This window comes from Dryobates pubescens, chromosome 8, assembly GCF_014839835.1.
Source record: "Dryobates pubescens isolate bDryPub1 chromosome 8, bDryPub1.pri, whole genome shotgun sequence".
Taxonomy (NCBI): Eukaryota; Metazoa; Chordata; class Aves; order Piciformes; family Picidae; genus Dryobates; species Dryobates pubescens.
In genome coordinates this window covers 26,759,385-26,783,444 of record NC_071619.1, presented here as the reverse complement: position 1 = coordinate 26,783,444, position 24,060 = coordinate 26,759,385, and the positions used below count along the sequence as shown (strand labels likewise).

Below are 24,060 nucleotides of genomic sequence, written 5' to 3'. Positions count from 1 at the left end.
AAAGCAGACAACTCTTGAAACAAGTGGTTATTTGCTCTTCTCTGCCTAAGGATTTGTGTCCTTTGTTGTTGTTGTTTTATTGAAGAGCAGAAAAGGATGATGTCAGTGGGTTTTATCCTTATCTTTTATTTTTAGAAACAGACCAACAAATAACCATGACCCAAATTCTACAAGACAGAAGTGCACACAAGCACATTGTTGAATATCAGAATCTATTTGAGTTCAGAACATTTCAGCAGAACTGTACATATACATCTTCTTTTAAAGCAGACTATAAAAAAATAATTTACTAATACAGTAAAAATGAACAGTAAGGTCTATTATTTCAGACAGATAGTGAAGTCAACTTTTTAACTTGTCTTCTTACAGGGATAATGTCGATATAGCATTAACATTCAGAAATGAATCTGTCAAAGGCAAATAAGGTAACAGCACTTTTAAGTGAGCATCAGTTTTATACTGTCCTTAGTGTGAAGCTGGAATCTGAATGGAATAAGCTTCAAACTGGGCATGTGCAGAGCCTGCCTGCCTCCTCTATTTAAATGAAAGCTGCTGCTGCTGCCCTTTGCTAAGCTGAAGATGAAGTGAGAGTCTGAAGCACCAGTGAGAAACTTTTCACTGGGTCTTACATCACTCATGAGAAACAGTCTGCTTTACACACACTCAAAGGTAAATTGGCTGACTTAAATTCAGAGGACAGCTTTTTTCCCACCTTTGTTTTTGCTTAGATTCTGTTCACTTGAATAATCAGCCCATTCAGAGGGGGATCTCGTGTTCCTCTGAGGACCCCAATGGCACCAAAACTGTGGAGTCCTTCAATGCGTGGAATGACTGTGATGCAAGTGCCTACACTCTGATGGACCTGCCTCTTAGAGCCCCAACAGTAAGTGTTTTCTGTTACTAAAAGTTGTAGTGAGTAGTTCTGTTGTCAAAACTGGCATTTATAGAACTGTAAATGGATGTCTAAGGTGTGTGTACACATTTAATGCTGTAATGTGATAATGAACAATATAATGAAAACTTCAAAACTTTTTTATTCCTTTAACTCTTTATTTACTGTAGAAGGGACTGCAGAAGCAGAGGTTTTGAGCTGTTATATGGGCAGAAGACAGGGAGGAATGTGTAATGGAAAAGTACATCAAATATGTGGCAAACTATCAAAACATATTCTTGTGCACTGAACAGCTGATTAATGGTTCAAACGTAGTGTTCTCATGTTATTATTCAAGATGGAAATCTCCATCATTTCTTTAACAGTCTGTAAGGGCATTGGAATGCTTTATGTACATGTTAAAGTTGTTATCTGGGGATAACAACCCACAAGAGCTGTTCAGAAGATTTTCCCAGGTAAGTTCAATCAAAGCTCTTTCTCAGTTGTTAAATACTAAGCAGAACAAAAACTTCCTTAGAAGTGTGAAGCTGAGAAGCTATTGTGGTGACATTTCAGGATGTAATTTCTTTGGGAAAATACTCTCCATCTCACTCCACTAGCTCAATCCAAATGTGTTCAGAAGTCCTCTTCCTAGTTGTGCATCTCAGGGTACTATTAGGACTACAATTTTTGCCTGCTGTTCATACAAAAATCTGTTTAAAAGTAAAGATTTTTTTTTAAAAAAAATATTACCCAAGCTAATTTTTAAAAAGTTTTTAAAATCTTAAATTCAACCTAAAATCTGGACATGTTCACACCAGGTATTTTGCTACTGCCCACATAACACAGAGGACACTGAAAAATTGTGTGCAAGTTGCGCACACTCCAAAGGATTTTATGGTTTGTGTGTTGGGGTTTTTTTTATGGGGTGTTGGATTGGGTGCTTCAGTTTGTTTCTAATTCATAAGGAAGGACCAGTAAATATTTTATTATTTGCATTGTAAAATTACAGTTGACAGATTTCTTAATAAAACCTGCATGCATGCAGTGCACTACATAAAAATAACAGAGAACTGACCTGAGCCAAGGTGCTTACAAACTAAATTAGGTGGATAACATGCAAAAGAGGATAGCAGAACATAGCAGGGAGGGAGAAGAGGACGGGAAAGGATTCTGAGGACAGAATTTCAGATTACATTGGAAAATTAAAAATTGATTTTTTTCCTAGCTCTGCTGAAAGAGGTAATTAGTTGTCCATTTTCTCTTCCTAGGTCAAATAACTGTATTTTCAAACTTTCACATTTTAATTTGACACAAAAATTAGTTGAGAGTTTCAGGAGTGAATGCAGTATGTGCTGCTGTGTGGTTGTGATTAAATCCAGAAGACACTATACAAAATCTGCTATCCAAATTGCTCAACAGGACAAACATCATCTATGGAAACCCCTGCTGTCTACTGGAAAGAGGGCTTAGCAGTTGGTGTCACCCTGCTGAAACTGTAATTGAGGTGGGATTACACTTCTCTTTGTGCTGCCTGTCATCACAGAGCAAGTGCCTACCGAGGTTAGCTCAGAAATCAGAGCAAAGAACTGTGAATAAAAATAAATGCTAATAGTTGCTTGAGGCCTCTTGTGGCTAGGCACTACAATCATTGCACCTAAAAACCCTACAAAATTGCTGTATTTCTGTTCGGATAATTTTTCTAAACTATATGATTTGTTGCAATGTAAAAGGCCTAATATTACTATGGGTTATACAAGTCGTGCTGTGCAAATAAGAGGCTTCATTACCTGTTATTTGCAGGAAAATAAAGAACAAAGAGACCTGATACATGTGGGAATGCCAAAACTTGCACTATTTTGGGCTTCATTCCAGTAAAATATTCATTCTGCACACCCAAATACTACAGGTTGAAGCCAGACGAATTCCTACAAGAAACAGTCTAGCAGACCCCATTTCCCCTTCCTTGTCTTGTTTTATACCAAATGAGATACAATCCAACTGATGTCCAGGCAGAAGCAGCTAAAATGTCGTTGTCCTAGACTTTTCTCTTCTGGCTTTTGAAACAATGTCACACAAATAAATCAATCAGTCAGAACCAGTGATGAAATATATTCAAATCCACAAATGACCTTATGAGGCTATTTTCTTTCCCTGTAACTATGAACTAAACATTGCTTTATACTCTTGCCATTGGGAGAATGTGAGGAGTGGGCTATATGATCTGTATTCAATACAAATATTTACATGCATGGCCTTCTTCCTACCATAACCACTGTTAGCTTTGGGAGGACTTCACTAATCAATATGTCCACATAATTAAGTGATATGATTTTTTTCTTACTCTGAAAAAGAGTTCTCTAATAATAGTTGAACTCTGTTTTGTGCATGTTGTCCTTTTTTGACTTGGACACAAATACTTCTCTCATGCTATGGGAATGATATTTCTTCTAATAGCAGTTATGCAGAGGTGAGCTTGTTTGTTTGGGGATTATTTTTTTATTTTGGTCAGTTATGAAATAACTAGTTAGAAACCTATGTAGGAAAATACGTATAATAAATGGACTCCTGAGACAGAATAGATGCAGGCATCAAATATTCCTAGGTTTTATATCTTATCTAGATATAAACCCTCTAACCTGGGCAAGATCATTAAGAATAATGATTTTGTCCTGAACTGCAAAGAAATTCTTTGAACTCTTTTCAGATCAGTGTCTCACATGATCTTTGAAAACTTCACGGTGAAATACAAATCCTGCCCTACACTGATGCTCTATATCTGTTTTGTTTTGTTTTGTTTTTCCACCCCTTGTCTGCTTACATCAAGCCTTAGCAGAAGAGACTGTGCACTGCTCTCTTCCTGAAGAAGGAGGCTGCCTCCTGAAATTGGCCCTCCAGGAAGAATTCTGCCCTCCTTGTAACCAACTGTGTCAGCAAGCCATAAATACAGAATAACAAGGCTCTATATTGTGCTGCAGCCTCCACAGACAAGGCCAGAATAGGAAGGATTTTGATATTTTTAACTATCATTTCCTTTTCTCCAAACTCCAAAAAAACATCTTAAATTTGTAAGTCTCAGTCAAGTTTGTTGAACGATGACTGAAAACAGTCTGTTCTGGTTTGGCTGTTTTGTTAAAGGCAGTAGGCAAGCATTCCTTTAGGGAGAACAAGGAGCATTTTATGAAGGCAAACTGCATTAAACCTAGCTGTTTTCCTCTCTTCTAGAGTCTCTACAAGGATGCATTTAAATCTGCTTGAGAGAAATGCACTAATATAGAACAACTTCATAATGTCTTGCCACTGACTATTGAGGCAAATGATAGAGAAGGATTTAGAAAAGGATTATGCCTATACATGCAGGATAAAAATGTCCTCCACTAAGATGATCCTTTCAAAGGGATAATAATAACTCTTTTTAGGGTACAAACCAACTGCTAAGAATCTATACTGGAAATGAAATTTGCACATCACTGTTCATTACGCATGTTCCACAGCACTGTGAAGCCCTCAGTCACAGCTGAAGACAGGCTGGTGTTTAGTTAGGAACACTGGTCTAAATCAGTGTGGCACTTCCCAAGCTCCACAGCACTCCACAATTATCCATCTGATTCCGCAAAATGAGAGCATAAATAAATAACAAATTCCAAATGACATGCCTGTCAGAGATTACAAACAGAAATTCTTCTACGGTTCTAGCAAAAGGCCAGTTTTCACATACACCCAAACCATACTCTAGAACCTGCTTTTAAGGTTGACTAAAATGCTGTTCTTGGCTAGTGGTATATTATCCAACTGGCCTTCCGTATTTACTGTGAAGAAATTTTCTTACATTACAGTTACTACCTTGATGTCCTCCACAGTTTCCATGATCATTTTATTTGCCTGCTTGAGAAATGTGCAATATTTATATTAACTGACTGTAGGGAAGTTGGTGCTTCACAATGAATTGTTTTCTACAAAATGAATTCCCATCTAAGCCACCCACAGCACAGTTGATTTGTGGGCATACTGGCACCCAGTGGTCCAGAGCCTCAGGTGCAAGCATCTATTACTTTACCACAGAAAACTGTAGTCCATTGTCCATCCACTGAAAAATGTCCAACCTCTTAGCTTCCAAGTGGTTTTGGGGTTTTTTTTGGGTTGGTTTTTTTTCTGCATTTGGTGAAGTTTTGAACCTTGTTACATCAAATAAACTGCCTTGCTCTATCACTTAGAATAATCAGGTATTAGGTTTGCATGTTCATTTTTCTTATTTCCATTACAAGGTATTTATAGAATGAAGGGTGAACAGAAAAACACATGAGACAACAATTCTGTGTATTATCAGAGCAATCAAAATAGTAGTTCAGAGTATTCTCAAAGGACTATTGCCACAGTGGGGATTGCAACAATGGGATTTTTATTCTCCCCTGCCAACCAAGTACTCATACCATGGAGTGACAACAGAAGACATGAGACTAAACAAAGCTGATATGCTGGAGAAACTGAATAGAGAAAAGCTTTGGGAATTGTCTGATTACTTGATTATCTGCTGACCTAATTTCCTCAAGTGCTGCCTTTTTATCCCTGTCCTTTCTTTTGATGTACAATTCCTGTAGAAGATTTAGAGCTGAACTTGATTCTGGCACATGTTTTCTTGTTCCATTAAGGAAGCTGCATATGTGCAACTTAGTGATGAATTTGAAGTTCTTAGGTCTGATCAAATGCCTTGAGCTTTAACTCAGATTTTTATTTCCAATAAAAACAGTGACATGACTTTTAAAAATAATTAACTTTTTTCCTCTCAGAAAACAGACAGAATTGGACTCTATGGCAAAATTCTCAGACCTAAAGGAAGTCCACACTACCATGTCAACTTATTCCACTTTGCCCCAGACTTTTTTTTTATCCATATATTATTACTTATGTCCTATCACTGCTCCAGTATAAATAATATTCCTTTATTTTTTCTACACTTGACATTTTTATTGAGTCTGAATTTAATTCCTGAATAAATATTTTTAAAGTCTGCTACTGTCCTTTAAATAGCCTTTTCTCTCCTGTGATTTCTCTGTGTATTTATATTTCAAATTTTTTCTTGTCCTTAGTACTCCACAGATTTAATTCAAATTAAAGCCACTTTAATCTGTTCTTTGTAGCCAAAACAAGCTCCTTTAGTTGCTTTATTTTTGTTGGCTTGATCCAGTTCTGATTGAATGGATAGCTACAGGGAAAAACATCAAAAATCTCTGTTGAATTAATAATAATCGTGAACTCTCAGTAGAACTACAGTTAAAAAATATTCTAGTTACAAGGCTAAGGATTAAAAAACCCACAACCCCAAAACAAAGAATACCCAGTCTCACTTATTTAAACCAGTTCTGTCTCAGAATTTCTCTCTCCACTTGCCATTAGTATGGGAAATTTTTTGTTATTTTATTGGCAGTGTGCTAAACACAGCAATTTCTACCTACGCAAGATGCCCATTGATTATGTGACACCAATGTACACTGTGCTGGAGGAACCTGAACAAAAAGTGTCAGGATATTGTCATCCAGTTAGTATATTAAGCTTAACATTATGCTCCAATTACAGTAGCAGTCAGAGCTACATTCTCTAAGATCAGAGAATTTGACCAGTATTTCATTGCTGCTAATGTAGAAACCCAGGGAGCACACTCTAGTTGTTGAGGATTGCTCGTGTGCTGAAGATCTGCCTGCAGCAAAGACAATCTCTTCCAGAATTTCAGATATTCCTGGGGTTTACCTGTTACTACATAGGCACCTGTTGGCACACAGGTTCTAAATATACACTGTCTCTAATAGCTTCAGCCCAATCTCACTCATGTATTCACAAGTAATGTCTGCCTCTATTATCTGAAAATACATATTTGCTTTGATAACTGGGGTGCTCGTTGTCAATGGTATCTCTGAACTGCACTCTAATGGTGAATGCCAGCTACTAACACAACTATAGCATAAAACAGAGAACTTGATACCTACCTCTGTGCCACTACTTGTGACTGGAAAGAACATATCCAGCCTCACAGCTGTATTTGGGCTTGGCATAGGCACAGACCTTGGTACAGGCAGTTCCCTTAACCTGGATCCTAGGCCACAGCCAACTTGAAAAGATTCATAGGAGATAGGATACAGACAAGTAAAAATATTTCCTGGGCTTTTCTCAGCCCTGCTGTGATTCTTGTAACTCAGTAGCTGAGGAATGCCATGGCTGCAGCTTGGAGGCTTGAGCTATGGATGGTGGTCATAGCATGCCATTCCAGAGTGAGTGCCACCCTTGATGAGAAAAGCCTGGCTATGAAGAAGAGAGAGGATCTGTCCGTGCAGATGAATGAGACCAGGGCTTTGTGGAGCTGCTGCCAAGACACTTTTAGAACAGTGGCAGTTTCACAGAGGTGAGTGTTTAAGTCTCCTTTCCTGACCTAATATCAAAAGGCAGCATAACAGTAATGGCTTAGACAACTGTACTTCTTTTCAGTTTCTATCAGCTCATCCTGCTTTTTGGGTGCAGCCTTATTGTTTGCTTCATTACTAATCTGAGGTCACTTAGGCTAGAATGTGTTTGTTGCTCCTGATACTTACCTAAAACATATTTGGAAATTATTATTTTAAACTATGTAGGACTCAGACTTGGCTACTGAATTTTGCTGTAAGTCATTAGTTAAGACAAACTATTTAATCAAATGCTTTATCACATACTTTACAGAGCGCTAACTACAGAGCAAAACTAGAACTGGTTTGGATACCAGGCAGAAGGTATAAAGTATTTATGGTTTAGTTTTTCTGATTCTTAATTTAGTTTTCAAAAGACTTGTTAAATCCTGCCAGCCTTTTGGTGACCAAGTCTTGAGGGCAGCTCACAATTCAATGAAAGAAATGAAATAGCCATGCTACTAAAGGAATACATGCTTGCTCATCCATAGAAAATAATTTCTGTTTAGTTAGAGAAGTCTAAACAGTGCTGTTTAAGTACTGCATTATTTGATACCAGGTGCAATAAAAAGGGTCCTTTCCTGTCTTTTTCTCTTCTATATCCTTATCTTTTGGGAGATAATAGATTGGTTTTCTTTACCAAAATTCTAAATCAACAGCAAACCACCCTTTAACCTTTGCACTGCTAATGGCATCTCCTGAAGATGATCAAGAAAATGTAATTTGAAAGCAATTATCTTATTCTGACTTTTTTGCTTGCTGTCTTTATGCATTCCCTTCTAGAGAAGACTACAACAGACTTATTTATTCAGTAAAGTCTGACAATATACCTATGACCTCCTGTTTACTCCACAGATGACAGTGCAGAATGTTCCTCGGGCCTTTCCTACAGTGGATATCCCAGATCATGCCCATTATACAATTGGAGTAGTCATTCTTATAGTGGGGATCACAGGAGCTCTGGGTAATTTCCTGATCATCTATGCTTTCTGCAGGTATTTTTGGTTTATGTGTTTCTTTAAATACTCAATTTTATGAACTTTAACAGTACTTTGTGCTCTGCAAATGCAGTGTAGGCATGCTATCAGACTACTATGCAGACATAATAAAATGCATCAAAAGACATCTCTGTAGGAAAAGCAGTGTCAACCTGCTGTTTGCTCTGACTTTCCACCATTAACCATAGCAAAACTGTGAGCAAATTTGCAGAGAATTATCCAAATAAACCAAGTAATAAACGAGTAGCCAAAGCAGAAACCTTCCTTTCTCTACTGGCTGAACTGTCTGCACTGGACTGATGGGATGTTTTGCACCTGTATTTTCCACATATCTTCTCTGTTTTAGAGGTTTCCTTCCTCCTGCTGCTTGCTACTCAGTTTCTGCCTCCCCCCCCCCTTCCTTACTGGCCATGTCTCTTGTTTTCACATTTTCTAATGCATGGCTTACTTCCTCTTAACTAATCCCACATTCCAATTTTCTGCAGGAAATTGGATCTCTGACAACAATGTGGTATTTTCACCATGCTGTTTCTCTTTTGTCACACCAGGGCAGAGCACTGGTGTGATGCCCAGGCCAGTGAGCTTCTACTTCAGGAGGGGTCTGTAGGCACTAATGTAATAAACCAAAACAATAACAATTATATGATAATTTGGCTGTGTTAACTTAAAATGTTAAAGTGTGGACACACACAGTCTGGATCTCAAGTCTGCATTTAAGTGGTGCATTAAATGGTAGGTTTCAGTATGTGCATTCAGAGTACATGCCAACAAGGAAGTGTCAATCACATGGCCTTAAGAACTTGTGCTGGGTTGAGGCAGCCCCCTCTCCCCACCACGGGCAGGAATAAACACTCAGGACAAACGGATTGCAAAAGTGATGAAAGTTTAAATACAAAGCAGTGAATGTTTACAGAAAACCCAAAGTGCAGTGACAAAGAAAGATCCCGAAACAAACCCAGAGGCATCCCATTCCCACCTGAGGGTACACCCAAGACCCCCAGGGCTCCTTCTTCCCCCTCCCTCTGCTGGGCTAGTCTCAGCTGGCCAGGCCTGAGACTGCCCATCCCCCCATGGCCTTGGGCCTAGCAGGCCCAAAGCCAGGAGACATCTCCCCCAGTTACCGGCTGACGGAGGAGGAAGAAAAGAGACAATGATAGACCCCGCACTGGATCTTATAGTGGTGCAAAGAATTATGGTAGGAAATACACACAATTTCCTGCATCCATCCCTCTGGGCTGGACTTGCGGACACAGGAAGTGAACACATCAGGGGGCACCCAGCTCAAACTGCAACAGAACTGAAAAGGTGTTGGCATGCAGGCCAGATAAGAGCTAGCTTAGTTCTTTGGCTGGTCCCATACAGCAAATTGAGTCATGACAGTTGTAGTTCCATCGGAGGACACAGCTTCTCTTCATTTGAAGATGTTATGAAGACAGAAAGGGATACTTACAGCAAAGTAACAAGTATCAGAAGTTCAGAAAACATACCAGATGCCTACAAAGCAGTCTCAAGTAATGGCAAACTGTAAGAAAGCCACTTGCCTGACACAGAAACATGTTCTATAAGTCTGCAGACTACTGAATAAATGCAAGCATCACAGAAGCATCTACTAGTATCTCCTTGCTCCTAAATTGACAGAGAGGGGACAGTACAGTGATTGATTCTGGACCAGTGCAAAGAACCCATCTTTTATTCTGGTATTTTTCAATTGTGTCTAAGAGTGAAAATTTGAGAAAGGAGCTAAAAAGTTACACTGAACCCCAAACTGAGAAGCTCTCAACTGAGCTTTTATGTGTGCCCTTTAAAGGATGGCACTATAATACTATGAGAAACATAACCAAGCATGATATACTGAAGATTGGCTATTGCTTTCTTTAAAGTCAGTGTCTGGGTCAGTGTAGTATCTTAGAGAAGAAATTAATGTCAAACAAAATGCTTCATTTGGTATACAGCAAGTTTTGCTTAATCCCTGTATTTGGAAGTGACTGTTGATCTTATAATCAGTGGAAAATGTGATCCCCTCCCCTGCTTAACACAACCCAGATCCAGAAATCCATGGAGTGCATCAACTTTAATTTCCTGTTAATTATGGACACACATTGCACTACATCAGCATATTTAAAGAGCAGTATGATTTATCCCCATCAAAACAATCCCTTAAAGTGCACAGGTGTATAAGGGCGTAATACTTGCTTATGTTCTCATGAGGGAAATAAGCACCACTGTGCTCTAGCTTGCTGTGTGCCTGGGTATTTGTGAAGCTGCCAAGGCTCGCAGGAAAGAGTAACATGTAAATAACAGTACAACAGTGTTTAGCAACATTCCTTCTGATCTCTGTAGGAGTAGGAGCCTTCAGACTCCAGCCAACATATTCATCATCAATCTAGCTATCAGTGACTTCCTGATGTCCATTACGCAGTCTCCAGTTTTTTTCACCAACAGCCTCCACAAACGCTGGATTTTTGGTGAGAAAGGTTTGTATCTATTTTTCTAAGATACCATAGAATCATAGAATTGTTAGGGTTGGAAGGGATTTCAAGGATAATCTAGTTCCAACCCCCCTGCCATGGGCAGGGACACCTCACACTAGATCAGGTTGCTCAGAGCCACATCCAGCCCGGCCTCAAAAACCTCCAGGGATGGGGTTTCTACCACCTCCCTGGGCAACCTGTCCCAGTGTCTCACCACCCTCATGGTGAAAAACGTCTTTCTAACATCCAATCTACCCATTTCTATTTTTATTCTATTCCCCCTAGTCCTATCAGTACCTGACACCCCAAAAATACATAGAATACATAGAATACATAGAATAAACCAGGTTGGAAGAGACCTTCAAGATCATCGCGTCCAACCCATCACCAATCCAACACCGCCCAAGCAACTAACCCACAGCACCAAGCACCCTGTCAAGTCTTCTCCTAAAAACCTCCAGCGATGGCGACTCCACCACCTCCCCAGGCAGCCCATTCCAATGTGCAATCACTCTTTCTGTATAGAACTTTTTTCTAACATCCAGCCTGAACCTCCCCTGGCATAGCCTGAGACTGTGTCCTCTTGTTCTGGTACTGCTTGCCTGGGAGAAGAGACCAACATCTGTCTGTCTACAACCTCCCTTCAGGTAGTTGTAGAGAGTAATAAGGTCACCCCTGAGTCTCCTCTTCTCCAGGCTAAGCAACCCCAGCTCCCTCAGCCTCTCCTCGTAGGGCTTATGTTCCAAACCCCTCACCAACTTTGTTGCTCTTCTCTGGACTCGTTCCAGCAAGTCAACATCCTTCCTAAACTGAGGGGCCCAGAACTGGACACAGTACTCGAGGTGCGGCCTAACCAGTGCAGTGTACAGGGGCAGAATGACCTCCCTGCTCCTGCTGGCCACACTGTTCCTGATGCAGGCCAGGATGCCATTGGCCCTCTTAGCTGCCTGGGCACACTGCAGGCTCATGTTCAGTCTACCATCGACCAGCACCCCCAGGTCCCTCTCAGCCTGACTGCTCTCCAGCCACTCTGACCCCAGCCTGTAGCTCTGCATGGGGTTGTTGTGGCCAATGTGCAGAACCCGGCACTTGGATGTGTTAAATCTCATGCCGTTGGACTCTGCCCATCTGCCCAGCCTGTCGAGGTCCCTCTGCAGAGCCTCTCTACCCTCCAGCAGATCAACTCCTGCGCCCAGCTTGGTGTCGTCAGCAAATTTACTGATGATGGACTCGATGCCCTCGTCCAGATCATCAATAAAGATGTTAAAGAGCATGGGGCCCAGCACTGATCCCTGGGGCACACCACTGGTGACTGGCTGCCAGCTGGATGTGGCACCATTCACTACCACTCTCTGGGCTCGGCCCTCCAGCCAGTTCCTAACCCATCGCAGTGTGGTCCCATCCAAGCCATGGGCTGACAGCTTGGCCAGGAGCTTGCTATGGGGAACGGTGTCAAAGGCCTTGCTGAGGTCCAGGTAGACTACATCCACAGGCCTCCCCACATCCACCAGGCGGGTCACCTGATCATAGAAGGAGATCAGGTTGGTCAGGCAGGACCTGCCCTTCCTAAACCCATGCTGGCTGGGCCTGATCCCTTGGCCATCCTCTAAGTGTTGTGTGATTGCACTCAGGATGACCTGCTCCGTAATCTTTCCTGGCACTGAGGTCAGGCTGACAGGCCTGTAATTCCCTGGCTCATCCAACCGGCCCTTCTTGTGAATGGGTACCACGTTGGCCAGCTTCCAGTCAGCTGGGATCTCTCCAGTGAGCCAGGACTGATGAAAAATAATGGAGAGTGGTTTGGCCAGCTCATCTGCCAGCTCTCTCAGCACCCTAGGATGGATCCCATCTGGTCCCATGGACTTGTGGGGGTCCAAGCTGCTGAGGAGAGCTCCTATCACTTGCTCATGGAACAAAGGGAAACCATGCAGCTCCCTGGCTCCCTCTGCCAGTTCTGCAGGCCAGCTGTCTGGTAGACGTTCTTTCCAGGTAGTAAAAACTGAGGTAAAGAAGGTGTTAAGTACCTCTGCCTTTTCCTCATCCTGTGTTACAACATTTCCTTCTATGTCAACCAAGGAGTGGAGGTTGTCCCTGCCCTTCCTCTTGCTATTAATATATTTATAGAAGGACTTTTTGTTGTCCTTCACATCAGAGGCCAGTTTAAGTTCCAAATATGCTTTTGCCTCCCTAATTTTCCTCCTACATGCCCTAGCAACCTCTTTAAACATTCCATGGGTTGCCTCACCTTTCTTCCACAGATTATACACCCTCTTTTTTTCCCTTAGTTCAATTAAAAGTTCATTACACAGCCAGGCTGGCCGTCTGCCCCGGCGGCTCCTCTTCCGGCACATTGGCACAGCCTGCTCCTGAGCCTTCATCAGCTCTTTCTTGAAGCAGGTCCAGCCCTCCTGGACCCCTTTATTTTTAAGGGCTTTCTCCCAAGGAACCCTCTGAATTGTTTCCTTGAGCAACCTGAAGTCCGCCCTCCGGAAGTCCAGAGTGGAGGTCTTCTTGCTGGCCCTCTTAGCTTGACTGAATACTGAAAATTCTATTATTTCATGGTCACTGGCCCCTAAACAGCCTCCGACCACCACATCACCCACCAGCCCTTCCCTGTTGGTGAAGAGGAGGTCAAGCAAAGCCTTGCCCCTGGTAGGCTCACGCAGCACCTGGGATAAGAAGCTGTCCTCCATGCAGTCTAAGAACCTCCTAGACTGCCTCCTCTCTGCTGTGTTGAGATCCCAGCAGATGTCAGGCAGGTTGTTCTTACCATAGTGCAGTTAATCTACTATTTCCTTATCCTCAGGTACACTCGAGGTTGAGAATATTTCTCAATATTGACACAATGTTGACACAGACATCTCTGTGCAATAAATACATTCCCATCACAGGGAGGAAAATTGCATACATGGCTTGACTGAGCACATGCTCTGCTGGATAAAACTGGCTTGATGGCCAGACCCAAAGATGACACCAAGTTAGGTAGGGGTGTTGATCTGCTCGAGGGAGGCTCTACAGAGAGACTTAGACAGATTGGATCAAAGGGCCAAGGTCAATGGGATGTGCTTCAACAAGATCAAGTGCTGGGTCCAGCACTTGAGCCAAAACATCCCTGCGCAGCACTACAGGCTTGGGGAAGTGTGGGTGGAAAGTTGTGCAGCAGAAAGGGACCTGGGCTTCTAACTGACACGCAGCTGAATATGAGCCAGCAGTGTGTCCAGGTGGGAAAGAAAGAAAATGGTATCCTGGCCTATATCTGCAACAATGTGACCAGCAGGAGTAGGGAAGTGATTGTCCCCCTGTACTTGGCACTGGTGAGGCCACAGCTCGAGTACTGTGTTCAATTTTGGGCACCTCAGTACAAGAAAGACATTGAAGGCCTGGAGTGGGTGCAAAAAAGAGCAACTAAGGTAGCAAGGTCTTAGAGAATGAGTCTGGTGAAGAGTGGCTGAATGAATTGGGGCTGTTTAGTTTGAGGAAGAGGAGGCTGAGGGGAGACCTTATTGTCTTCTACAACTACCTGAAAAGACAATATAGAGAGGCAGAGGTCTCTTCTCATAGGTAATTAGTGATAGAACAAGAGGGAATGGCCTCAAGCTGCACCACAGTAGGTTTATGCTAGACATTAGGAAAAATGTTTTCACTGAGTGATCAAGCACTGAAACAAGCTGCCCAGGGAAATCACCAACCCTGGATGTAATTAAAGGTTGCTTAAATGTGGTGCTTAGTCATACGGTTTAGTGGTGAACTTGGTAGAGTAGGGTTAATGGTTGGAACTGATTATCTCAAGGGTCTTTTCCAATCTTAATGATTCTATGAAAAGCATAAGGCACAGGACTAGTCTTCTTGCCAGCATCTTCCCCAGTCATCTCATAACTTGGTTACTGTCAGAGTCCTATGACAATGAAGTACCACTCTTCAACACACCAGGTTAGAAACTCTTCTCAAAAACTTTCTCTTGGACTTGGACCTGGCACAGTGAGACACCAAAGCCTGAAAAAAGTGACTTTTCACAACAGAAAAATTTGCTGAACGCTTCCTGTGCAGTAAGAAAATGGGGAATAAAGGTGCTTTCATTCTTCCTATACAGCTATAAGAGTAAGAAGACCAGTCTTGGCCTCTTGAGCAAGTATTGACAGGTCAGAGAAGTAACGTTGCTTTTTTAATCTCTGAAGCCCAAAAGCACCTTTTTTTTTTCTTTCAGTTCTACAAAGAGGTCAGTAGCATACATATTAAAATAAAAATATAACCTTTTAATAATTAGATTGTTTGAGTAATTAAAATCACTCATTAATATAGCATGTGTATTTATTTCAGTTATGCTGACCTTGAGATATAAATGGTTCTATATCAAAGTAGCTATAACCCAATGTTAAGCAAAACAGCTGTTTCTACAGGAGCTGCACTAAAACTGTAGCTGGAGTTTAATTGGAGTTAAAAGAGGTCTTAATGGACTGCTGAAATGATCCCACTAGAAACATCAGAAATCAATGAGTGCAAATGTGTTAAATATCACTGTTTTAGCTATTCAAGCAAACAAAATCTTTGAAGTTTATCTCCATGGATAATGTAATTAGCAAGACAGCAGCTGTGAAATGGCACTACAGCTGCAGGAGAATTGGACTTCCATTGCTTTACAAATTCCAGAAGATACTAGTTCATAAGGAGCACAGACTTGAACTCTCCCAGAAATTAATTAGCATGGGTAGATTAATTTCACTGCTACTTCTGTCATCTTCATTGAAAGGCTGTGAGCTGTATGCCTTCTGCGGAGCTCTTTTTGGCATTACATCTATGATCACTCTGATGGTGATTGCCTTGGACAGATATTTTGTCATCACAAAACCTCTGCCTTCTGTTGGAGTGACTTCTAAGAAGAAGGCCCTAATAATCCTGGTAGGAGTCTGGCTGTACTCTTTGGCTTGGAGCCTCCCGCCCTTCTTTGGATGGAGTAAGTGAAAAGGAATGAAAGGGGGTTTTCCTCATAGCATTGGATTAAAGACTGGTTGCAGGTACAGAAGAGGATTGAATAATGGCTTGCATATTAGGCTTGAATAAATAAATATGAAGAAAATTTATAATATGTATATCGAAACTGAAGATCTCTAACCAAAAGAAAATAAATCCAGTGTGGTTTACAGTATATTATATGATGAAGTCACTTTTTTCTTTTGGTCATTATGTACTGAATAAGAAGAGTGTATTAAAATGAAGGCCAAAATGTATAAAGGATGCTCCTGCCTATTACCCCATACCTACTTCCATTGACCCTAATTCAACAATCTTAAAGTGAAATGAATATATTTGTAGTTTTTCCTATGATTTTCTTTGTCACCAAAGGTGTTGTGTCAGACAATAGTGTCAATCTAAATTTTATTATTCACATAAAATAGTCTGAGTATTTTGTTCAAGTACCTCCTCAGTAAGTCTTGGCTGTGTTCTAGATGGGAAAATTGTACTAGATATTGATCAAAATTCAGTCACTGGTATCTTCACTAAGGCTTCTGATGAGGTTGGCATGTAGTAATAACTAACTAATTCAGTTTTGTTATCGTGAGTTTTACACCTGCAAATTGGAACACAAAAAAAGTGTCTTGATCCTTGTGACTTGTAACAAAAAAAAAGGGTTTCTGTTATTCTTCCTGATTTGAGGACTTTGTTTCCTACGCATCACCAGTTTCAGTCAGTAAATTAGAATGAACTCATCATTCAAAACCCCAGCCCATTATTGTTCTCCCTAATTCCAGAAGAAAATGTGTCAGCTCAGCTGAGCTGAGAACATAACAGTGTTTCATTTTCCCAATCACCGCTGCAACCTACTCTGTTGCTGAGTACAATTTCAACAGATTTTTGTTATGGCCTTGTTATTGTGGTTCCCATCCCCCATAAACATGAAGCATGTTTAAGCAAGCAAACTGTAATACTGAGAGAAACAGCCTTTAGTTGAATGAGGAGCTGTTAGAACAACAAAATGATAACACAGTCTTAGATTCTTAATTGGAGAACTTGAAATTATTGTTTTGAAGGGTGCTGTTATCTTGTAATTAGATTCTCATAACACCACAGTATTAATTCTCCTATGGTAATTAGATTCATCTGAGCACTTGTAGTGCAGTATTTTTAAGGGTTCAACAGAAAATACCACTGTAGACAGTGAAAATTAAAATGCAAAGGTAAAAAACATTGCTGTTGACAATTTCTTAACAGTTTGACACAGTTCCTTTAAGGAGATTATGTTATGTATCTATGTACTCAACTTTGTATCATGACAAAATTTATTTGGTCTGCATAATAAATCTTTCTCCTTTGCACAGTAAATTTCTCTTATCTGCATAAGCTTAAAAAAGTGGTATCTATAGCAATCAGTTTCATTTCACTCCTTGGGAATACAGAAATTTGACAGAAAATGGAGATACTTAAAAACAACAGGAGTCTGATAAAGTATTTGAAGAATTGCTCTTTGCCTGTGTTGAGCTTTAAACAATAATTAAGAACCGAAACAAATTATTCAGTATTCTAAATCTGAAATCTTGGACTTCTAAACATCAGTAAAATATGGCTACAGATTAAAAGACAATGAAAAGAGAAACACAAAGAATCAGGTACCCTTTAAACTCTTTTCCCCCTTAAAAGAATACAACTACATCCCATGCTATTCTGAGTAACTTCTTCTAACTTCTGCACTCGGAATACAAATCACTTCATGACTGAAGCCTTCTCCTGTCTATCTTTTCAGGTGCATATGTTCCAGAGGGTCTCCTGACTTCCTGTTCCTGGGACTACATGACTTTCACACCATCAGTCCGTGCCTACACGATGCTGCTTTTCTGCTTTGTGTTTTTCATTCCTTTGATTGCTATCATATATAGCTACGTCTTTATATTTGAGGCTATCAAGAAGGCCAACAGGTAAGGAGCCAACAGTCTCAAGTTTTTATCTAAGTGACAGCTTGTTTTCTTAGAACAAAGATTAACAGAAGCAAATTGATAAGTTTTTCACTTTTACTTTTATATGCACAACTAAGACAGGAAAGCAAACAAGAATTTTGTCAAAAGTCAACATGGTAAGAAGCATGAATTTCAGAAGGACCATTCCTGAATTTAAACCAGAGGTGTTCAGAATATTGTCTAATGATGTGGAAAAGGGTATTGTGACAGTTTAGGCTGTGCATTTAAGAAAACATAGCTGCAAAGTTGTTGATGTTGGTGGGTTAAACCATCACACTACAACAGGTATGAATAGCAGCAATAGAAATTTGAAGGATGAGAAAGGACTGCAGAAATTAGCCAACCAAAAGAAATGCAAGGGACATCAGAAACCACTAACAACAGCTGTTTGACAGAAAAATAGATGGACTTGAACTACAAATTCCATCTTTGACAAATGGTGAAAAAGAGGTAAAACGTTTAATCACAGGTCACTGAAACAAAAACTATTGTAAAAATAAAGGCAAATGTGCACCACTACATTTGTAATCTGTAGACATCTGTCCTGTAGATATAAGCATATTGAGTCACATAACTCAGAAGCACAGAGTAAAGTAGCAAAGACTTCTATAATTATATTTAATATAGCATCATTCAGCTGGATTAAATACTTGTTTTATGTAGAAATTCTTCTGGAACAGGACATGAAATGCAAGTGAATTTTGCCATACTGCAGCAAAAGGGCATTGAGCAGTGAAGGACTGGCCACATACATACATTAACACATATTAGAAGTGTGTGACTTTTAGCATAAACTACCATAAGAGTAATTGTTGATCCATTTTATGAAGCTATTTGCTCAGTTCCCAACCTCCTTTTTTGCTGTTGTATGTTTATTTCCCCTAGGTCTATTCAGACATTTGGATGTAAACATGGAAATAAAGAGTCCCAGAAACAGTATCAGAGGATGAAAAATGAGTGGAAGATGGCCAAAATTGCACTGATTGTCATCTTGCTTTATGTCATTTCATGGTCACCATACTCTGTTGTTGCTCTGGTAGCTTTTGCTGGGTAATTATGAATGTATCGACAAAGGAATATTCAGTGAAAACAAAAGGTGTGAAATTGTAAAAGGCAGATGAAAGTCAAAGCTACTTGTCAAGTTTAATACCTGAAGTGCATCCAAAACTTCTACATATTTAGGGGTGATATTTAACCAATTAGGCACATGCTGACTGAATTTTTCTTAGTTTGACTTAAAAAAAGAATTAAAAGTGTAAAGAAAAAAAGAAAAACAGGAAGGATGTGACTGGCAACATAACATTACTGTGCTGATGATTTCCAATTGCAGATTCTCTGTGCTAGGGCATTTGAACTATATGAAATTTATTCAGCACCAAAATGCTAAATAAGAAGCCCAAAAAGATGCATCCACGGGGTGATTCATTTGTAGTTTTCTTTCTTTACTTCTTTTACTTAAAAAAATTATTCAGTTCTTTGTGTTACATCAAACTGCTGAAATTCCTTAAATGTATGAGCAAGTTCAGATTTAGTACATACTTGCATTGGGTAGCTTTCTAATGCTGGATAACAAAGTCATAAATATGAATGATCTAAGTATGTTCTTAATCTGTCTAATTCTCAGCATTTTGCACAGTAATTTCAACAAAAGCATGGCATTATTAGTGTGGTATCTAGTATGGTAGCTTGACACCAGACTGCAGTTGATACAATCCCAGTACAACTAACAGGTCTTGAGTCTAGATGCCTTGGCTCTCTGCGGATATTTCTCTCATGTTAACATGCGAATTTCCCCACGCTTCAGTTTAGCCTTTATAAAATTAGTGTGACTACCTGCTTCAGAAAGTCTTGCCAACTGCAATTCCTGAAGTAGAAGACTCCTAAGGTGGTACAAAACACTTCTGTTTGTATTTTTCCAGTCAGAAACAAGTTTTTCCTAAATCTGACACATACAGGATAAATTCACCTATGATGCAGCCTTTTGGGAGGCAGGGGTGATTTTTGTTACACGCCTAAGTAAGAAGCCACCGCAGGACTTCTTAAACACAGTGTAGGAAGGCAGCTTTCTAAACACCCACTTCAACCCACCGTAAAATCCTACACTGAAGAAGAAAAAAATGCTAAGTGGAGAGGATTCGCTCCCTTTTGTCCAGAGGAGAAATTCCAAGCAGCAGCAAACATTTTCTCTATAGAGGAAAATGTGCTCCTCATTCTGAAACACGAATTCTTAGCATGTGTTCCATTTCCTGTCACCAAGGGACTTAGGCACCCACTACAGGTGACATGTGATCAGTTAGAGATAAAGAAAGAGCAAGAAAAAGAAATACAGCATGGCTACCTTGCAGGACTGTTTGCTCTAAGATACCTCAGAAAAAGGAGATGCTTTAAGCTAATAAGCTATCTAGAACTGTCAGGCTGTCCCATACAATGGCATCTACCTTAAGATGATCAAGTGACTGCTGAACTTGACTTGTCTTACACTAATTTTGCTAATGAAGACACCTGGTGAGCAACACAGCTTCATTCAGCTTTTTTTCCATTTCTGAACTATATCTTCTAGGCAAGCCTTCTGAGATTTTGTGTAGATTAATAGACCAAGCCTAGACGCCTTCTGAGGACTTAGATAAAATCACTGCATGACACATATGGCGGGCACTCTATGCTATAGTCTTAGATTGAAAACAATTCATCTAACAGAGCAACAACCTACAGAAAAAGAAGGAAGAACCTTAAATCCTTTAGAAAGTATTTTGGATGGGAAGTTCTGAGCTAGCACAGTCATGCTCACTAATAATGTTGTTCTACAGCTTAAACTTTTTAGGAATGGTTAGCTTAAACAAAAGCCTTTGCCACTGTTTGTTTCTGTTAGCTCAACTCTACACCAGTCCTGTCAAAGGGCTATACCTCTCATCTCAGGGTCAAAAACTCTGTTCCTGCTAAGTTATATTGTTGTGTGCTCTCCAGAATCTGTGAAGAATTACACTTAAGAGCAATGCTTTAAAAAGTACAATTAGGAGAAAACTTGTTAAAAATTGTATATGTAGAACATACTTATCAGAGAAAAGCCTCAACTTAGAGATGAAAAGGCATCTCAACATTCAAACGGCTGGCAGAATGACTCGTGTGTTACCACTGGCAAACTACTTTGTCATCACAGAACATAAATACTCCTGTAGTGTGCTGAAAAATTTCTTCACTGCGAAGATGAGCTTCACCTACTTATACAATCCTTTCCTCAGAAAAAAACCTGGCTGGTCCATTAGAACAGCCATTGCAACATATGTTCCTTGTTTTGGGTATCTGCTGCAAGTTTCTCCTAAAGACTCAGTCTTTCAGCAGTTATGCCTCCTCCAGTTTTCATATGAGAGACCTGTTTTTTCCCATATCATGATAGGAATACAAGGTTCATTGAAATATGGGGCTTATTAGGCTGTCTTATCAGGAAAAGGATCATTTATAAAGAAAGGATGTTATCCTTGGAAGGAAAGACTTACTTGCTGGGCCATTTCACATAGAACTACAAGAAGAGGTCTTCATAGCCACTTTGCAGGTCTATGGATAATTTACCTAGTAGGAACTGCCTATGAAATGTTCTTTTGGTCTGAGCTGTTCCATTGACTTTCTTCTGATCAAGACCTTACGGGTTCAAGCTATCTTCAAAAATTAATTGGCTGATAGTAGCATGGCAGACATAATCATAATTCTTTTATCCTTTAGAGTGACACCATCTGCATATATGTATGGTTACAGTAACATAGGACATTTAAAATACATTCCCTTTACTGTTTAGTTCAGAAAGTTATCTTTCCCTATAATGTCTCAATCATACCTGTTTACTGACATATTACTCTGCAAGTACACCTGCTGACGTTGGAACAGATAGATACTCTGATGAAAGCATGTGCATTCATTGAAGGCTGACTTTTTCCCTAGGGTAAACAACACAGGAAATAGAATAGAATAGAATAGAATAGAATAGAATAGAATAGAATAGAATAGAATAGAATAGAATAGAATAGAATTAACCAGGTTGGAAGAGACCTTCGAGATCATCATGTCCAACCTATCATCCGACACCACCTAATCAACTAAACCATCCTGAGTCATAGCAGTGAAGTGCTGAAAGAGAAGCCCCAGGAAAATCATGTTTCTCAGAAATACAATTAGGATGGTGTTGATCTTTATAGAAAAAGGATGTAAATTTTTTTCTCTCTCTTCAGGTACAGAACTCCCCTTTTTACTCTCTCTGGAGCATTGTATAAAGAATAGTATTGTCAGGGTATAGCTGCACAGACTACACAGAGCTCTATACTAAACATACAATTCATTTGCATTACTCTAGGTATTCCCACATCCTAACACCCTTTGTGAATTCCATACCAGCTGTGATTGCCAAAGCTTCTGTCATCCATAACCCCATCATTTATGCCATTATTCACCCCAAATACAGGTAAGTTTGCTCTTATAATCTATGTTTAATATAGCAAAGAAAATCAGAGAGTAACTTTGTCACTTTCAGGACTACTATCTGAACTCTGCTTCACCTACATGTCTTACCTTTGTAAGAAAGCCTTGCCCTCCCAAAGACAACATCTCAATACCATATAAATGTCAGTGGAATTTTTACTTGGAACAAATTACTATGCAAACGGGAGTTAAGAGATGTTTATGGATACTGATCTGTACTTCCAGATTACATGATAAAAAGTAAAAAGACCTTCCCACCTCAGAGGAAAGCACCATAAAATTTGTAACTATCTTCATGACAGTATGAAACAGTTTGTTAAATTAACCAGGCATGTTATTCAGTAAGTCAGCCTACCTCTTCTCTATTTTGTGTGTCCATCCCTCCTTTCTTCAAGCTTTCACATTTCAGATAGTATTTTTTCTGAGTTAGAACATTTAGGGTCATTACCATACCAAGTTCAGATGCAGGGTGAGATGTGATGGATGGCAGCAAAGCCATATGCTGTGGTTGCACCCTTTGCAAAGATCTAATAGGGAGCTGGACAGAGAAAAGGTGGGAATGAACATCTTAGTGGGGAGGCCTGAGAGGAAAACTAGGGAAAACAGTTTCCTTATGGTACATATAAGGAGAGAAATACTGTAATATATAAATGCACATTTTGTACAACTCTACAGATAGCCGGCAAACAGATGTGTAAGTGGAAGCTAGAAGAGCTGCTTAGGGGAAGATTAAAACAATTCATTATGTGGTACTTCTGTGAGGTTCAGTTTAAAGGGACAGAATTTTGGTTTTGCCCTGATTAAGCTGAAAGCAGATAAAGCATCATTTTAATAGCTCCCTTCAGTTTGAAGAGCTACATTTTAATGCCCTTATCCCTGCCAGGCAATAAATTTCAGTTCTGCAGTACCCTGTGAATAAGTGATTTTGCAGGGTGATTGTATGTGAGATACTGGATATCTGGAAAACTCTATTTGTACCCAGCAACTTTCCAGTCTATGCAGCATTAATTCATATCTCTGAATAAATGCATTGTTTATGATGACTGAATCTTTGTGCTAATAGAAAAAATCTGACTGGTTTTACCTCTCATCCATTAGAACAGCCATTGCAACGTATGTTCCTTGCCTCAGACCCCTGCTGCGAGTTTCTGCTAAAGACTCACAGTCTTTCAGCAGTTATCCCTCCTCCAGACGAGCAACGGTAACCAGCCAGTCTTCTGAGACAAGCGGGCTGCAGAAGGGAAAAAGGCGACTCTCTTCTCTCTCTGACACTGAATCAGTAAGGGAGACACTTCCTGTATACCCATTTTTAATTGCAAAGTAATTTGTTGTCATGCAAAGTCCTTCAAATTTAATAGATTCTTTAGATGAAATGCATTATGGTGCTCCTTACAAGAGCTCCTGAGAAAGCAGAGGGACAAAGTGAAATAGAAGACAAAAGGCTGAATCATAGAATAGAGTCATAGAATCATAGAATCATTAAAACTGGAAATGACCACATCTATGTGCTTCTTGAACATGTCCAGAGATGGTTGATTCCACCCCCAACTTGGGCAGCCTGCTCCAACGCTTCACCGATCTCTCAGTAAAGAAGTTTTTCCCACTGTCCAATCTAAATCTGAAATGTAAAAGCAGAATGTAGATCTTTGTATTCCAGATGGCTGGTGACACTGAAAGAGTGGAAAGATGGAACATCAGGAAGTTTAGAAAGTAACGAAGCTCAGAGTTAGAGCACCTCTGAAAGTCTGATCATACTTCTAGATGTACTTGTCTGACCATAGATTTGGATTTTGATCAAACACACAAAACCAAAACTACTGATCACTAAATAGTTCTGTAGTGAAAGCAAGGTTATAATGACACAGGTAATGCTTT

At 40.0% G+C, this 24,060-nt stretch overlaps 1 protein-coding gene across 1 annotated transcript in view; it reads left to right on the top strand.

Annotated features, from left to right (window-relative positions):
- Positions 1-688: 688 nt before the first annotated feature.
- The window catches only part of OPN4 (opsin 4), a gene marked incomplete at its 5' end in the record, with an annotated part of 28,441 nt that continues 5,069 nt past the window's right edge, over positions 689-24,060 (top strand). Inside the window, 8 exons of the mRNA XM_054163740.1 lie at positions 689-883; positions 8,158-8,297; positions 10,641-10,774; positions 15,519-15,722; positions 17,508-17,679; positions 18,604-18,768; positions 22,061-22,168; positions 23,284-23,464. Of these exons, the coding sequence (XP_054019715.1) occupies positions 689-883; positions 8,158-8,297; positions 10,641-10,774; positions 15,519-15,722; positions 17,508-17,679; positions 18,604-18,768; positions 22,061-22,168; positions 23,284-23,464 (1,299 nt within the window). The remainder of the gene's footprint in view (positions 884-8,157; positions 8,298-10,640; positions 10,775-15,518; positions 15,723-17,507; positions 17,680-18,603; positions 18,769-22,060; positions 22,169-23,283; positions 23,465-24,060) is intronic.